The sequence below is a fragment of the Protomyctophum parallelum genome (assembly GCF_964188405.1).
Source record: "Protomyctophum parallelum genome assembly, chromosome: 8".
NCBI classification, from domain to species: Eukaryota; Metazoa; Chordata; class Actinopteri; order Myctophiformes; family Myctophidae; genus Protomyctophum; species Protomyctophum parallelum.
In genome coordinates this window covers 21,557,522-21,576,646 of record NC_139703.1, presented here as the reverse complement: position 1 = coordinate 21,576,646, position 19,125 = coordinate 21,557,522, and the positions used below count along the sequence as shown (strand labels likewise).

Sequence of the window (19,125 nt, the reverse complement as noted above, 5' to 3'; positions counted from 1 at the left end):
AAACGAGCTTTGGGCACACTTAAAAACTTTCATCCTGGTGTCCCTATTTTGGACATGACGAAAAATGGCCCCACATTTTTTAAGTGTTTGAAAATAGCAGATCTACAAGGTCACAATGCATCGTGTTGCAACATGTTGTAAAGGATTGATTACTTTATTAACAGTACACTGGTACAGTTCTACAATAAATGGTGGCTTGTTTCCAACCTTGTAGATCTATTTTAGATATGCCAAAGTATATCAGTGGTGTTTGAACAACAGTTTGAGCCTTGAGGATCCAATGGAGTTAGGCGGTTTAGTAAGAAGCACTTTTTAATACATTTCATTGTATCAATATTTGTAAAACCCACACAGACACAATGTTCAATAGCACTGATTTATAAACCCACACAGACATAAGGGCTGTTCAACAGCAGTGATTTATAAACCCACAGACCGACATAAAGGCTGTTCATTAGCACTGATTTATTAAACAAAGTTATAAGCTTAAATATGGAGATGGGAGTTTTGTGCCCGACAATATGATTATTATCCCATAGCTATATTATTGGAACATAGAACTTTAAATTAACTTTGTTTTAAGAAACAAATAAATTGTGCAAAATAATGATAGAGGGTAAAACTAACATTAAAACAGACTAAACAGTCAGAAAAGTATAAAATATAAGTCAACAAAGGAAATAAAAATACATTAAGTGTGCTGCCTGCAAGTAATATATATGCCTACTGTACATTGTGGCAGCAGCCAGGAAATATGAATGTGTATTGTGTAAGAAGTGTTTAGGAATTGAAATATATTGCCATTGTGATTGAACTTATCAGTCAGTGTCATATGACATTACATAGCCGATGCAAATTATATGACATTTCTATCAAATAAACAAATGTATAGACATTTGTCTCAATTTCTCTCAACTACATGCAGTAGCACATCAGCTCGTATATAGTAGCTGGTTGTTGATTAGGGACATTATTTGTGAATTGTGAATCTAATAAATGAGGGGGTGGGAGGGGACTAAGATGACCCGGCTTTGAAGATATTGAAAGAGGATACTTCAAGTTTTCGTACAGCTGCAATGTTGGTGAGTTTGACGTCGTTTAATACAATCCGATAGGACTTTTCTGTTTGGATGTATGGGCTGTCAATGGGAAAATGCAGCTAGTTGCCACCCTGCCATTAACTCAATGGCAAGATGGCCACGGTCTGCAACTCTGCACATGGTCACCGAGGTCTGTGCTGAAATGGAACAGAGCCTTCATTAGTATCATTGGTAAGTGTAACACCTGTGAAAGTTTCTTTCCAATATGTCTGTGCATATAGGGCCTTATATGGACATGCCCATGTTGGCTACAACCAGTGTTGGCAGATTTAGCTAGAGAAATAAGCAAACATGGGACCTAGCATCTTTCATGACATGAAATGCAGCTCAAAGTGCTTTACAGAGCAATGGAGAAAAAGAAAAGAAAAGCAAGGCAATATACTTTTATATACTTTGGCCATTTAAAAAAAGGGGGGGGGGGGGGGGGGGAAGATCTATATGCCATTGCTTACCTCTCCAAGACAGAAATGCATATATCTTGCCTATCACTTAACTGAAGAAAACACAATCAACGGGATCACAAAACAAACATAAAGGCCGTACTGTACCATGGATGTAAAATAAAGAATTGTTCAACAACTCTGAATAAAAACACGCCCTGTGTGTGTGTGTGTGTGTGCGTGCGTGCGCGCGTGCGTGCGATAAGTCGTCGCCCCCCTCTGGTGGTCACAGTGTGGAAGGACTGGATCCATCCGGTTTCAGAGCAGCAGCCGTAGGGTTCACTGCTCCCAAACTGTAGAGGACACGAAACACACATAAATAGAAGCTGTTTAGCAGTTAGCAGTGGTTCTCAACCTGTGGGTCAGGAGGAGACCCCCAGGCACACGAACACATCCACATGTTTCAGTTAGCAGTGGTTCTCAACCTGTGGGTCAGGACCCCCCCCAGGCACACGAACACATCCACATGTTTCAGTTAGCAGTGGTTCTCAACCTGTGGGTCAGGACCCCCCCCAGGCACACGAACACATCCACATGTTTCAGTTAGCAGTGGTTCTCAACCTGTGGGTCAGGACCCCCCCCCAGGCACACGAACACATCCACATGTTTCAGTTAGCAGTGGTTCTCAACCTGTGGGTCAGGACCCCCCCCCAGGCACACGAACACATCCACATGTTTCAGTTAGCAGTGGTTCTCAACCTGTGAGTCAGGAGACCCCCCAGGCACACGAACACATCCACATGTTTCAGTTAGCAGTGGTTCTCAACCTGTGAGTCAGGAGACCCCCCAGGCACACGAACACATCCACATGTTTCAGTTAGCAGTGGTTCTCAACCTGTGAGTCAGGAGACCCCCCAGGGACACAAACACATCCACATGTTTCAGTTAAAGGAACACTTCACCACTTTTCAACCTATCTTCATATAATAGGTCCTCATTAATAATCATGATGAAATGGCACGATTCTTTTCTACTCAGTCTGTGTATCATAGGAGGGCTGTGGGCAGTTTAGAAACCGTCTTCCAGTGACATCATCATTAGGCAGATTTTTTTTTAAACAAGATTATTTTACAAAAAGGTTTAGATTTTCATTATCGTGAGAACGATGGCTTCCATTTTCGCATTGCAACTTTTCGGGACTAGAAAGCCTGCAGTTTCTATTAGCTTGTATTCCCCATCGATGATGTCACTGGAAGACGGTTTCTGAACTGCCCACAGCCCTCCTATGAGACTTTCATGAGTATTAGTGAGGACCTATTATATGAAGATAGGTTGAAGTGGTCCTTTAACAGTTTCCGTGCTTTGAATGGATTACTCCAGGTTAATGTCGCTGCCATATTGGACATACGCGAGTTTTGTTTTATGTGTTTAATCCGCCGTAATGTAAACAAAAAAAATAAAATTCTTCTTCGCCGCGGAGAAAGAGAGTAGGTGCATCTGTTGTGATAAAGAAACCGGAAATCGTCACATGCTGTGGGCTGCTAGGGCTTCTGGGAAATTGAGGCCAATGTAAACGAATGGGGTGCAACGCCTCATTGAGACCAGTCTTGTGTGCGTCTTCCGGGTGCACCAAGATGGTGGATGCTACACTCGGATTATAACAAACCAGGGGAGCTTTTTTTGCTGGATTTTCGCGGATTAAAAGCCCAAATAATTCAGCGTATGCTCTAAAGGTAATACAACAATCTCGGCAGTGAAGGGGGGTTGATTAAAAGTCCGGTAAATCGTTTTCCGCAGTCAAACTGTTAAAGATGGATTGCCGTGACTTTTGTATTTCTTCCCCCAGTTTTTCCATGTGTGTATGAGGTGACAGTACTGCATTAGACCCCTTGGTGTGGTTGTTCATGTGCAATGTGATGTATTCCCTTTGTATTCAGTGTGTCTTCCTATGTACACAGTATAGAATCAAGAGACCTGATCATACCTCCATGTATACTGTATACTAGCCCATTCTGACCTGAGATCAGATTCATACGAGGTTTCCACTGGACACACACTGGTCTGACTAGAATCAGTATAGAAACGTACCTCTCTATGATGCTGTTGTTACACTGAAGCTCCCGGACCAGCAGCTCCATTTCGTCCTTCAGATGATACATCCTGGATGAACAAGATGTATATGTCCATCATGTTGTATTATTAGTTCTGGTCCATACCCGTTTGGGGATATGATATGAGTGCGTTCATCGTGAGTACATTTATTTCACCCAGGTGAAGGTAATCTGTCCTCTGTCGTCGTTCCCCTTACACATCTCCTCCAGCCGTCGCTACGTATACTCGCAATACGCACTGAGCGCAGGGCAACTAAAAGTGCCAAGCCGACCCTCATGACAACAATGTTCTCCGTGGCTCTGCTCCGTAACAACGAGCGGCCGTGTGTGTGCGTCCTCGCAAACGGTGAAAGTAACCGATCTGCATGAGGAAAACGAGCATGCTCGTCGGGAGGGGGCGGGGCAGCACACATATCCTACGAGTAGGCCAACCAGATGGTCAGCGATGTCCCACGATTTCCTCTGTCAGTAAAACCTACTTACACACATTCCAGTGCCAATTCTGTCCTCAAATTTTGAGCACGGGATATCTGCCACTTACTGTATATAATATAAAGGTCAGCTTGATATAAACCTTTGATATAGACAGTCGACTCGACAGCAGAATTGAAATGTTTTGCATTCACCTGGTATATAAAACCTCCACGATAAATAGCATGCGCGTCGCACGCATGCACCTACACGCGCACAGTCGCGCGCGCGCACACACACACACACACACACACACACACACACACACACACACACACACACACACACACACACACACACACACACACACACACACACACACACACACACACACACACACACACACACACACACACACACACACACACACCTGGAGACCATGGGGTCTTTGTCCCCTGCCACCAGCAGCTGATGATGTGCTGCTGTCTTGGAACGCAAAGAGTGGAAGAGTCCTCCCAGAGCCTGAGGGTCATAGAATCAATATATGAACACTTCTGGTGCTGCGGAACATTTCAGAATGATGGCGCTAGGAGAGCCAAGCAGTGAGGGAGATTTTACTCTGAAAACCCCCACTTTCCATTTCCCCCAAAAACCTACTACATCAGACACTAGTAAGTCTGATCTCTCTTTTAGAAGCGCTAATATTGTAACTGAGATGCGTGATGAAGTCAGAAATCAGTCCAGAACATCGGCGCTGTGATCAATCTTCGCAGAGGCAGCGTAGACTCAGAGAAAATAGGGAGGCTCTTCCGGCCGTAAATAAGGAAGTAATGCGGGCAGGGCTGTGCACGGCCCTGCTATAGGCAACGGCCGTTTAAAAACAAAAAAAGAGGATTTTAGCGATCCCGTTTTATATCAATAAAAAAAACCTTAACCCATTTAGGTCTGACCTCAAAAAATGTAAAAAAATATTCTAAATAATCCAGTTTTCTGAAATAAATATTTTCACGATTTTTCAAAATATAGCAGAGCTACAAGCTCGTAGCGCGCCACCGAGTGGCGCCCTACGAGCTTGTAGATTCAATATTTCAATAGCTAAAGCATAACATAATGCTAACACCAAAAGGGGTTCCCGCCCAGAATGGGTTTTAAGACGTGCCCACACGTTCCAGGCAGTGTTCATCTTTTCACAATATTTTGATTTAGTCTTAAGTCTTTTGAATAACACACCATTTAGTCTTAGTCCTATTTAGTCGAACAAAATTAACACGGGGTTCCAGGCAACCCGTGGTTTAACCCATTCTGACCTGAGATCAGATTCTAAAAATGTCTTCTACATCCTGACAGTTTTCATTCTGACCTGAGATCAGATTAAAAAAATGTCTTCTATGTCAGTCGCTCTTCGATTTTTCAAAAATAGCAGACCTACAAGCTCGTAGCGCGCCACTCGGTGGCGCGCTACGAGCTTGTAGATCTGCTTTTTTTTCAATAGCTAAAGCATAACGTGATGCTAACACCAAAAGGGGTTCCCGCCCCCAAAATGGGTTAAGATGTGCGTGGACGTCCTGGGCATCAGAAGTGTTAACACATTGAACTGCCACCATTAAACTCCGGCGGCTATCGCTTCCTTGCAGCGGCCATCTTGGTCCAGGCAAACATGCCCGAGCTGAGCGTTGCCTAGCGACGGGGAACGCTGCTTTACGGTAGATATTAGCGAGACCATTTTGAAACGAAAAAATAAATAAAAAACCTTATAACGTGTATAGGATACCTCAGTGTGCTGGTCATCACATGTCTCCAGGTCAGCCATCAGACCTCTGGAGAAAGAGTTGAAGTCGTCCAGTCGACACTGCATCTCCAGCAGGACACTGGAGACACACACATTGACGTGCGCGCACGCACACATACAGACGGGTTAAAACATTACTTCCAGATTTCCGTTTTTTTTAACTAACGCCGCATAATTTAGTCACAATGCCTTAGATTTCCATAGTTTATGCTGGAATGTAGCATGAACGCATCCACAAGGGGATGTAGCTCAGTGGTAGAGCGCATGCTTCGCATGTATGAGGTCCTGGGTTCAATCCCCAGCATCTCCACTCTTTATAGGTGATTCAATATTAAATGCTGTAACACAAAGGAGGGTTCTGAATAGACATTTAAATTTAACCTTTAATCTTCTGATTAGCTTGTTGCATTATGGATGTGTTTGGTGCTTCAAGAGCAAAATAATGTTTACAAAGATAAAACTGAAGGTCACTCATTTAAAGAACATAGTTCCTAGTGTGCATAATAATAACAATACACACAATGAAATGATTCATAAAGAAATCACACCTGTGTGAAGTCAATTTGCGTCTTCTCTTGCTCAGCCAATCAAATCAATCGCTATGATTCACACAAACACACAAAGCTGGGCCAGAACCCCTCACAGATGTATTTAAAGTACCAAAAGTACAAAATACTCATTATGAGGAAAGTCCCATTTCAAGTTTTCAAATGTGTCCAAATATTTTGAAAATAGCATATCTACAAGCTCACAATGTGCCGCGATGCAACCCATTGTTGAGCTTGTAGATCGGCTATTTTCAAAGGGCAAAAATGTATATAGGGCTGACTTTGGTTACAAAGTAACTAGTAACTAAAGTTTTCAAATAATTGTAGTGGAGTAAAGGCAAAATGTTGCCTCTGAGATGTAGTGGAGTAGAAGTAAAGGAACTGAAAATGTGACATTCTCAAGTGAAGTACAATTACCTCAAAATGTTACTTAAGTACAGTACTTAAGTAAATGTACTTAGTTACTTTCCACGACTGCCTTTGAACTCTGACCTCTCACCTGTTCCATGTCTTGGTGGTGGTAGTCTCACATTGCCAGACTGTTGCCTCTCGCAATGTTCAAATGCTTTCGTCATACAGTCTGGAGCAACGGAAGCTCTGATCATGAGTAAAATATAAAACGGAAGTGGAGCCTCCTCCCCACTTCCTTTACAGTCGCACAAATGTATCCTAATATAAATATAAATCATCTAAGCATATATACTGTAGCTTGCTGCTTAGCAGAAATGGACATAAAATAGGCACTAAAGATATTTTAAAACATATTTTCGGTGGTGGTGAACTCACCTGTTCCATGTCTTTGCCGTGGTCAGCAGCTCCCTGTATCTCTGGACACATTCATCCCTGAACAGACTCTTCATGCGCTTCACATGAGAGGAGAGGTGGATTCTGGGAGAGAGAGAGAGAGAGAGAGAGAGAGAGAGAGAGAGAGAGAGAGAGAGAGAGAGAGAGAGAGAGAGATACATACTCACTTTTCAACAAACAACACATACTCACTTCTCAACAAACAACAAATACTCACTTCTCAACAAAACAAACACATACTCACTTCTCAACAAAACAAACAACATACTCACTTCTCAACAAAACAAACACATACTCACTTCTCAACAAACAACAACACATACTCACTTCTCAACAAAACAAACACATACTCACTTCTCAACAAACAACAACACATACTCACTTCTCAACAAACAACAACACAAACTCACTTCTCAAACTTGTGGATTTGCTCATCGTTGTAAAGTAGTTCTGTGGTAAAAAATAAATAATAAAAAATAAACACAAGACATACAGTATGAACATTTATAACATGCATACAGTATGAACATGCTGTGACTTAAAAGTATGAATCCTGATGAGTGCACACAAGTATTGGCAATCATACTGTCCTTCAGTCAGACACACACACACACACACACACACAACACACACACACACACACACAACACACACACACACACACACACACACACACACACACGCGCACGGACCATGCACGCGCACGTGTGCGTTACGTACTGCCAATGATCCTGTCCTTGCGGTACTGCTGGTGGATTACAATAATCTTCTCTTGAAGGACCTCCATCTTCTCCTGACTGCGGGAGTGAGAGGTGAGAGTTCAGAGTTCAGCACACAGACACCATGCAGGCCCCCAGAGCGGCTGGCCACAACGTTGAAGCCTGCTGCTGCCACCTTTTCATTTACATCATGGTTTTATACATTGTTTTATACATCATTGCTGATGAGCGGCGCTTGTTAGGAGGGAGGCTTGTTCATTGTAGGAACTAATACACATACTGGGCCTGATTCTTCAACGCGCTTCCGCTTATATATTGACGTGACGCTAGCGGAAAGGCATTTACGTGGATTTCCCACATTAATTTGGAATTCATGAAAATGGCCGTGAACTTGACGCTGCCTTTGGTTTGTCGGAAATTCCGCTAAATCCTCCGCCACCTCTTTAGGTGGCGGAGAAATTTTCGGAACCATACACTTGCGTATAGATTTATTCAGAAGGCTTTAGTCTTCATGCTGAATCAATAAATTGTTCCCAAATCTCAGATAAAATATGTAGGCATGTGTCCCCAACATATTGGTCATAAAAAAATGATAGCCTATATATATATATATATATAAAAGCCGAGTGCACTTGTATGCCTTTAATGCATGCATTAGGATATTTCTATCATGCGCGATTGGGGCTGCTCACTTGACAGCTTTCTACTCGCAGTGCAACGCGTTGTGAGCTTGTAGATCGGCTCTCGCGGACTCGCTGCATGTTAAAAAACAAACTCACAATTATAATAAGAACATAGGCCTGGTTAGTGTTGTATAGTTAGTGAGTCAGTTCTCTGACTGTCGGTGTGTGTGTGTGTGTGTGTGTGTGCGTGTGTGTGTGTGTGTGTGTGTGTGTGTGTGTGTGTGTGTGTGTGTGGGGGGGGGGGGGGGCAGACAGCAGCGTGCTGCCGATCCGATTCACATTGGAAAAAAATAGAAGACCACATTAGCCTAATGAATGGCATCAGCGTGTTTGAAAGTCGGCCAGTCATATCATAGTTTTAAGCCAGCTCACCTGCACTCGCACTTGTTCACAAACATGACGGGCAGACTTTATAATAATGTATATTATTGATATTGATCACATGCATGGATGCCACACACAGAATAGTTTAACTCACTGGATAAACTCACTGGATTATAATTTCTTCAGACAAGAGGATCCCAGGCCTACGAGGTAGGCCTATAATTATTCACTTATGAATGTATAGGCTACTGTTCTTTATCGCGCAAACCAGTGTCGAGGGCCCATGCCCCCCTCCCTCTCTCTCTCCTCTCTCTCTCTCTCTCTCTCTCTCTCTCTCTCTCTCTCTCTCTCTCTCTCTCTCTCTCTCTCTCTCTCTCTCTCTCTCTCTTTTGCATTGACATATATCCGATATCGGATATGTTTTACCTCTGCAAAGGTGTGAGTGAGCACCCGCCTTGGTCCAGAACTTAATTAAATAAATTATAATTATATTGCTTCAGCGGAGCACGCACCGTTGTACATAGTTTGTACATATATAGTAGCCTACAGTGGTAATATACAATGGTGCAAAAACGACATAACATAAAAGCCCTAACTGTCCTGTAGAATTATTAAATTAATAGAGTGCGGGCTATATTCATAGCAGTGACCGCGGCTGTAATTTCTTTCCAGCAATCATTTTTATTGTAATTTGTGAAGCCGCTATATAGTCTGCGGCTGCAAAGCCTTTTTTCTTTTTTTGACAGACGGATCTCAGACAAACTGCTGTCTGCTGAGTCATGCTTGAAGCCTTTTATGGTACGATATGGGGCGTGGATCTATGCAGATGAGGTTGTCGGTTGCTTTTCCGATCACTTTGCACCCGCTGCATTCAGTATGACATACACCTGCGATACGCCTGCGAACCTGTGGTACACACCACTCTCTGAATAACACGTCATCTCAACTTAGCTTGATCGGACGGATAAATACGATATCTGTTTCCGCCACCGTTACACTCTGGCGCATTTCGTTTTTGAAGAATCAGGACCACTGTGTTGTGAGCCAACGTCAGCCATGATGTCATACGTTTTGCGGAGTCGCCGTTTTGCCTGTTTTACATGGAGACTGGACAGGAAACGGCGTTCTCAAAGATTTCCACTCTGGAAGGTGGTTTCACTTTGTTGCGTTTTCACCTCCTGAAATACTCTCCATACAAGACATGGCTAGTATCAACTCTAATACTAGCCATGTCTTGTATGGAGAGTATAGGTTGCTGCCTTCAGGAAGGAGATATGGTGTTCCAGCATACAATAAGGTCAGACTGAAGAGGTCAACTCTGAGGCTTAATCAGGATTTTGGCCGGGACTAGACTGAGCTGTGGACATTGCTCTCTGCCCTTATGTTTTCTATGTATGTAACTGTATTTTATTAAAAAAATTCTCCCGTGTTATGTCAAATGTGTATATGTGTTGCATACAAGGCCGCTGGGCCGCAAAACGAATTTCAGTGCGAACTGACAATAAAGTACTCATATATCATATAATAAAGTATCATATCATAATATCATATCCTATCATGTTCTCGTCTAAAGGGACCCCAGCAAACGATTTCCTATGAACACCGTTCTCGTGTAAAGACCACCTCAGAGGCCCAGGCGTTGGCGTAACCGTCTGGGCACCCGACTGGTAATCCAGTCTGGCAGCGTGCCGCGGGTTCGACTCCCGAGCCCGACACGGCCTTTACTGCATGTCTCCCCCCCCCCCCCCCATCTCTCTCCCGTTTCCTGTCAGCCTACTGTCTGTCCCTTCAAAAAAACAATAAAAGGCGTAAGCCGCAAAATAAATATCGAAAAAAAGACCACCTCAGAGTATGGGTCGATTTGAACCGCCCTCAAGGAACCCTGAGGGGATGTAATACGTAATAATATATTACTCTTGATTCAAAAGCAATGCATAATATCATTACATTTTTAATAAGTAACATATTACTCCCATGATGAGTATAATATTGCCCGCCACTGCCCATCCATCGTACCTCTTGTCATGGGCCAGGCTGTCAGAGAGCTTGGCCTGCTCTATGAGCAGATGTTCCAGTCTCTTCTGGAACTCCTGGATCCCCGCGGCGTACATGGGCACGTGGTCCCGGAGCTGAAAGGAAAGGAAAGGTACTATGTTTACCCAGGGTAACTGGACTAAGCTCAAGAACCTGGGCTCAAGAACCCCTACAGACGGGCCCTGCTCATAGAACATTTCATGCCTTGCCCAAGGGCACTTCAGCGGTGGTAATTTTAACGTGCCGGTCCGGGGATATACGAACTAGCGACCTTCCGATATCAAGACCGCTCCGCAAACCGTACGGCCACCGCTGCCTCTAAGCAGAGCGCGGACAGCAGAGGAGTGTTGATTTTGTCGACTTAAAACTAAGACGAAAAATGTTCCGTCGACTATACCCTTTTTTTCACTGAGGAAAACTAAATGGAAACTAAATAAAAAACGATGACTAAAACTAAGACTGAATATACTGACAATTTCGTCAACAAATGAAAGCTAGACTAAATTGTTAGGGACTAGTGCACAAGAGATCCAGTATAAGTCATTTTTACAATTAGTTGCATGCTGAAAATAGCCGATCTACAAGCTCACAATGCATCGCGCTGCGACGCATTGCGGGCTTGTAGATCAGCTATTTTCAGCAAGTGATTACGACGGCATCAAGGCCCGCCAAAATACATTTTGTTCGACTAAATCAGCTGTAGATTTAGTCGACTAAAACTAGACTAACACTAAAACCTTCCAGGTGACTAAAACGTGACTACTACTAAATGAAAACTATTCAAGAGACTATACGACTAAAGCTAAAATCTAACAAAAACAACACAGTGTCAGTGGCTCCCTGGATGATCACCTGATCTTAGTACAGATCTTGCATGCAGTCATACAGTCACTGCTGACTCATGCACAGGGGATGTAGCTCAGTGGTAGAGCGCATGCTTCGCATGTATGAGGTCCTGGGTTCAATCCCCAGCATCTCCACTTCTTTATGAACCAATTAAACAAGCGGGTTCCTTTCCCGTGGACCGTCTGGACATTCTCCAACGCTTAAGGATTTCATTATTTTCTGATTAGCTTGTTGCACTGCCCTGTTGTTTTGTGCTCAAAAGGGCAGATGTTTACAAAGATGGAACTGAAGATCACACAAAAGAACGATATCCGATCTCAGATTATTGGTAGCCTCCCTACTAGCAATGCTCTTAAAGAGACAGAGACAGGCAGACTGGCTCAGACTGGCTGCTCTGTGAGAACAAAGCCATTGAGGGTCACATCATTATTGCGTCCTCAATATCGGTGAAAATAACCGGGATGGCCCCGATACCGACATGGCATCTTTATGGCCCATATGGCCAATTTCAATACGCTACAAATTATAACGTAAATGTCGGTTATAACTGGAACCAAAAATACTTTTGTATTGCCTTGAACTGGGAACCAAAGTGAGCGTGTCACAATTCTACAGGTTGGAAGATGCATATTATGGAACAATGGCATCATTGAAAGAAAAAAGAAGGGAAACTGTGAGTACCATCGACTGTCAAATGGACACTTAAGGGCTGTATTTTGCGTGTCTTAAGTACCATGTCTTATTACTTAACTTGAGGCGTGATCAATGCCATTTGGCTATTCTGAGTGGCCAAAGAGCATTGACCACGCCTCCAGGTCTTTAGTTAAGTAATAAGACCTGGTACTTAAGACACGCAAAATACAGCCCAAAATTTGACTGGTTTGACATATTTGAGACGGCATCTCTAACCACTCAGCTCTCCAGCTATGTCAGACCCAATTACAATTGGTACCGCTTTAGAGTTAAAAACAAATCAATCAACATTTAAAGGTGTAGTAGTCTCCACTGACTGTGGAGCAACGGAAGCGAAATTTCAGATTATAAAGCAGACGTCTCTCTAATGGCTGACTCACACACGCGCGCACACACACACTCTCACCAACTGCAGCTTCTTCCCATTGTCGGTTGAGTCTGTGCTTTCTGGAGGGTGATGACCTCTGAGAGAGAGAGAGAGAGAGAGAGAGAGAGAGAGAGAGAGAGAGAGAGAGACAGAGAGACAGAGAGGGAGAATATAATCACAACAAGGACGTCTCAGAATGAACTAGAAAGATCAGACCTGTCTGACTTGAGTGGTGCCCTGTGTGTGTTTGTGTATACAGGCATATCATATCATTTCCACAGGTGAGATCAATCCATTCGGATTCCATATCGTAATATGGGCTTAGGTGTCGCATCAATATCAAACTTCTCTTGTTCGTGCAAGTGGACACTTGCACGTTCAAGAGAAGTTTGTTATTGACGCAACAATGTTTCGGTCGTGGAGTGTATATATATATAGTAGACCTTCCTCAGGCTTTTCCATAGAAGACACGATGGCTTCTATGGGATCCGAATGACTGAAGTCAGTCGTGGCGACTGAGAAACCTTAACCCATTTTGGGGCGGGAACCCCTTTTGGTGTTTTAAACATTATGTTATAATTTAGCTATTGAAAAATAGCAGATCTACAGGCTCATAGCTACGAGCTTGTAGGTCTGCTATTTTTTATAAAGAATCGTGAAAATGTGGCGCAAATCTTTGAATAAATATTCTTTCAGAGCGAACGTTTTTTAACTCAAAATCTTTGCTTCTGGGGGAGTCCCTGGAGGAACAACATATTTTCAGATGGGGGTCGGCGGCCAATTACATATATTTTCGGGGGTCCTTGACATGAAACTCCTCTAGACCTACCACTTGTCCTCTTGACCCTGTCCCGTCTCCAATCTTCCAGACCATCGCACCTGATCTGCTCCCCTTCATCACCTCCATCATCAACACCTCAGTAACCTCAGGCTGCGTCCCATCTGCCCTCAAGTCAGCCAGAGTAACACCACTCCTCAAGAAACCAACCCTTGACCCCTCAGATGTCAAGAACTACAGACCGGTATCACTCCTTTCATTTATTTCTAAAACCATTGAACGTGTTGTCTCCAACCAGCTCTCTCTCCATCTCTCACAGAACAATCTGCTGGATCCCAACCAGTCCGGATTCAAGAAGGCCCACTCCACAGAAACTGCCCTGCTGGCAGTCACAGAAGCACTACATGCTGCCCAAGCTGCTTCCCACTCAGTACTGATTCTCCTAGACCTATCGGCAGCATTTGACACAGTGAACCACCAGCTGCTCCTAGACACCCTAGCGGTCTAGGCATCGGTGGAACGGCACTAAAGTGGTTCTCCTCCTACCTCACCGACCGGACCTACCAGGTTTCCTGGAAAGGTCTGTTATCATCCCCCCGAACCCTCCAAACTGGGGTCCCACAGGGATCTGTACTTGGTCCTTTTCTCACTGTACACTAAATCCCTTGGCACTATCATCTCTGCTCACAATATATCCTATCACTGCTACGCCGATGACACACAACTGTTTCTATCCTTCCCCCCCCCTCTGCCACTCAGGTGGAAGAGCGCATCACTGCATGCCTGGCTGACATCTCACAGTGGATGTCCTCCAATCACCTCAAGCTGAACCCAGACAAGACTGAGCTTCTCTTCTTCCCAGCTAAGTCCTGCCCTATGCGGGAGCTAACTATCTCCGTAGACAACGCCCTGGTAACGTCTGTCCAAACAGCCAGGAACCTCGGTGTTGTCCTGGACAGTCAGCTCTCGTTCAAAGCTCACATCACAGCTGTCACTCGATCCTGTAGGTTCACACTCTATAATATACGACGAATTAGACCGTTCCTCATCCAGGAATCAGCCCAGCTCCTAATCCAGACAACAGTCTTGTCAAAACTCGACTATTGTAACTCCCTCCTTACTGGCCTACCAGCATGTGCACTTAAGCCTCTCCAGCTGATCCAAAATGCCGCAGCTCGCTTGGTCTTCAACCAGCCAAAATTCTCACATGTCTCCCCCCTGCTCCGCTCCCTCCACTGGCTCCCGGTCGCTGCCCGCACAGAATACAAAACTCTGATGCTGGCATTCAAGGCAACCAAAGGTATGGCTCCCCCATATCTTGCAAGTATGATTGAACCCTACAAACCCTCCCGCGCACTCAGATCAGCCAACGCAGGGAAGCTGGAAGTACCCTCACTAAAAACGCCGGGACAACGCTCCACACGCCCCAAACTCTTCTCCCTTCTGGCTCCAAAACTGTGGAATGCACTTCCCATTGCAGTCAGAACTGCAGCATCACTCCCAATCTTCCGCCGTAGTTTGAAAACCCACCTTTTTAGACTCCATCATGGCCCATAGCACTTACCCTACCCCCTTAGATAGCATTTCTGTATACTTAGATAGCATCTGATACAGACTTATAGCATGTTATGTAGACGGCACTATAATTGCATTGTATATAGTCATAGCACGCCATAGTACATATGTATAGCATAGTAGTATATATATATAGTTTATATGTATAGTCTCATAATATAGATATTCCACTGTTACTTTCTTAGCTTACGCATGTTTTATGATAAATGCTTTTTTGTGATGTATTCCCATGCTTTTGTTCTTGCTTATTGTAAGTCGCTCTGGATTAAGAGCGTCTGCTAAATGACTAAATTGTAAATTGTAACTGAGAGAACCACTGACATATAGAAACATGGGTTTTTCAGAAAACTGTCAGGATTTAGAAGACATTTGTAGAACCAGGTCAAAATGGGTTAATTGGCATGTAGGACCCGTTGCACTGATAAAACACTAGTAGCCAATAGTCATATCTGCAGCATGTACTGTATGTATGAACTCACAACGTTCATATCTGCATCATGTACTGTGTATGAATGAACTCACAACGTTCATATCTGCATCATGTACTGTGTATGAATGAACTCACAACGTTCATATCTGCATCATGTACTGTGTATGTATGAACTCACAACGTTCATATCTGCATCATGTACTGCAGGGATACTCAAATAGCTGAACCTGTGGGCCACATTATGAAAATGGCAAGGGGCCAGTTGATTAAAGCAGGGGTAGATATTTTTCCAGGTACCCCCTCATCCTCGCAACACAGATAACAATATATTTACAACCACAAGCAGTGTTTCCTGCAGGAAAAAGCTTTGGCATGGTGCTGGGCGCAGGCCGCAGGGGGGCCTTCTTGCGTCGAACATTTTTATTAATTAATTAATTTGATTCAATAATGAATTAATAAGATTAATAAATTAAGATTAATTTGTATTATTGCTCTTGTATTGCTATTGGAGACACTGGGGGGACACTGGGCAGGCACTGGGGAGGCACTGAGGGGACACTGGGGAGGCACTGGGAAGGCACTGAGGGGACACTGGGGAGGCACTGGGAAGGCACTGAGGGGACACTGGGGAGGCACTCAGGGGGCCACTGGGGAGGCACTGGGGAAGCACTGAGGGGACACTGGGAAGGCACTGGGGAGGCACTGGGGAGAAACTGCAGCCACTGTGGAGACATTGGGGAGGCACTGGGGAGGCACTCAGGGGGCCACTGGGGAGGCACTGGGGAAGCACTGAGGGGACACTGGGAAGGCACTGGGGAGGCACTGGGGAGAAACTGCAGCCACTGGGGAGACATTGGGGAGGCACTGGGGAGGCACTCAGGGGGACACTGGGGAGGCACTCAGGGGACACTGGGGAGGTACTGGGGAGCCACTGGGCAGACACTGGGGAGGCACCATGGCGGACACTGGGGAGGCACTGGGCAGACACTGGGCAGACACTGCAGGGCAGACACTGGGGTGGCACTTGGGGAGGCACTGGGGAGGTACTGGACATTTCATATCACACACACACCATGATTCACTAGCCCCCTCAAAAAAAAAAAGAAAAAAAAAAAATCTTTTTTTTTGAGGGGGCTTGGGTACCCCCTGGCTATGCGTCGCGTACCCCACTTCGGGAACCGCTGGATTAAAGGACAACATTTATGATACTTTATACTTTTTTGCTTTATTTCCACCTAATGTATGAAAAGATAAGTACAATGTGCATTATTTTATGGCTTGGCCATTTTCTCTCTTTTAAATAATTCTGTGCAATTAGCAGTAGCACATTCAACACAAACAACTTTCCATAAAACAAACTAATGTACATTGTCTGCCTGCCTGCCTGTGTGTGTGTGTGTGTGTGTCTGCCTGTGTGCTATCAAGTGGGTTAACATTAAAGATCTCTGAGCTGAGCATCTCTATTTCAATTGCTTCACAATGTAATTCATGACTTGGCCCACATTCAACACACATGGCTTTTCCATTAAATAAACTTGGGAAAATAAATAGTTAAAACTATATTGCTAAATAAAATAAAAATACATTATACTTCTACCTGGAAGACTAAGTATACCCAGCTGTCTGTTTAGCTACCAAGTGGTTAACATTGATGATACAGTTAGTTAAGTAGAGCTACAGTACATCTCTCTTTCATTTGCATTACAATGACAGTCAATTATGACTGGGCACATTAAGCTAAAGTTGTCAAATCCATCCTGCCCCAAAAATTATCAATATGTAGCGGTTTGAAATGGTTGAAATGGTTGAATGGTTGAAATTGGTTGCTGGGATGCCAGTCAGGGCAAGGCCTGACAATAATAGCCTATAGTATTAAATAAAAATAATCAAACGCAACAAAGGGTGCATGAACGCTCACATAAACCCGTACAGCAGAATACCATTCCACTCCACTCCCACCCTGTCCGGATTTTGACGATTTTGACGTTTGACGTTGCTCAGTAGCAACACACACAGACAGTACTGGTGTGTGGTGCACAAAGTGTGTTGCGCTTGTTCTGAACCAACGCTGTCCTCCTGAACAAGTTGTTCAGTTGATCAGGAGAACAAGTTGTTCAGGAGGACATTGGAATGAAAGCAGCCGATCCTCCTGGCGAACATGCAACACTAGAGCTAATACTGAAGCTAACTAAACACAACATGCAACGCCGTTCTGCAGCGTGACTCCCCGACACTTCCTGCTCCTTCTCTCCTCCTCCACACACGGTGCTCTGTGCGTCGCTTGCCGTGGGTGCGCGACCATTTCTCAGTGGTCGAGTCAACGCAACGGAGGTGTGTGTAAATGGGTGTGCGTGTGAAGTTTGAGTGACAGGTTCTAGGTTGCTCCAAACGGATCGCCACCGTTTTGGTCATTATCTCTGGAACGCAAGGTCCAATCTGCTCAGTTTAAAGCTTGTTGGATACATGAAATTGAGGACATTTGATTGGCAGGCCAGTCAAAATTGCTCCGCGGGCCGGAAGTGATGTACTGTATGTATGAATGAACTCACAACGTTCATATCTGCATCATGTACTGTATGTATGTATGAATGAACTCACAACGTTCATATCTGCTGCATGTACTGTATGTATAATGTATGTATGAACTCACAACGTTCATATCTGCATCATGTACTCTACTGTATGAATGAACTCACAACGTTCATATCTGCATCATGTACTCTACTGTATGAATGAACTAACAACGTTCATATCTGCATCATGTACTCTACTGTATGAATGAACTCACAACGTTCATATCTGCATCATGTACTCTACTGTATGAATGAACTCACAACGTTCATATCTGCAGCATGCACTGTATGCATGTATGAACTCACAGCGTTCGCAGCGTGTGCTCCGAGCGCAGGCAGGCCTGTAGCTTCATGCCGATCATGGTGATGCTGAGCATGGCCTCTTCACACTCCCTACGAGTCTTCATCCTGAGGACGGTATAGGAGAACAGAGGGTTAAAACAAGTCTGTATACGTTTGAAACTATAAATACTATAGGATGTCTACAAATGAACCTGGCGCAGCCGTCTTGCATCGCGTGGGGGGGGGCAGTGGCTCAGGGGGTTAGAGTGGCCGGTAGAGCGACCAGATGGGAACCACGGGGATACTAGTTCGATCCCGGCTATCACCCAGACTCGAGGCCCATTCCTTAGTCCAGTTTTCGGATTATTCAACATTGACGTCACATTGTTTTTTACTAACCACAGTTTCGGTGGTCACCTCTTCACAGAAAAGTAGACTATGATGAATAGGCCTTTAGTGTCGAAGTGTCCTTGAGAAAGACACTTCTCGCTGCAGTCGGGAACGTGTGTGTGTGTGTGTGTGTGTGTGTGTGTGTGTGTGTGTGTGTGCGCGCGCGTGTCTCACATGTAGCTGTAGTATCCTTGCAGCAGCAGATCTGTGTGTGTGTGCAGAGAGCGCACTATCCTCAGATACTGGTGAACCACGCCTACCACCACCTGTTGACATGTCAGGAACCAG

General features: G+C 44.4%; 1 protein-coding gene across 1 annotated transcript in view; it reads right to left on the bottom strand.

Annotated features, from left to right (window-relative positions):
* Positions 1–1,701: 1,701 nt before the first annotated feature.
* Positions 1,702–19,125, bottom strand: part of ikbke (inhibitor of nuclear factor kappa B kinase subunit epsilon) — a 36,719-nt gene continuing 19,295 nt past the window's right edge. Inside the window, exons 7-17 of the mRNA XM_083770521.1 lie at positions 19,012–19,103; positions 18,472–18,573; positions 12,849–12,906; positions 10,886–10,998; positions 7,864–7,940; positions 7,554–7,593; positions 7,126–7,227; positions 5,774–5,870; positions 4,433–4,524; positions 3,569–3,640; positions 1,702–1,833 (exon numbers count right to left, since the gene is read on the bottom strand). Coding sequence (XP_083626647.1) covers positions 1,767–1,833; positions 3,569–3,640; positions 4,433–4,524; positions 5,774–5,870; positions 7,126–7,227; positions 7,554–7,593; positions 7,864–7,940; positions 10,886–10,998; positions 12,849–12,906; positions 18,472–18,573; positions 19,012–19,103 — 912 coding nt within the window. The 3' untranslated portion in view covers positions 1,702–1,766. The remainder of the gene's footprint in view (positions 1,834–3,568; positions 3,641–4,432; positions 4,525–5,773; positions 5,871–7,125; positions 7,228–7,553; positions 7,594–7,863; positions 7,941–10,885; positions 10,999–12,848; positions 12,907–18,471; positions 18,574–19,011; positions 19,104–19,125) is intronic.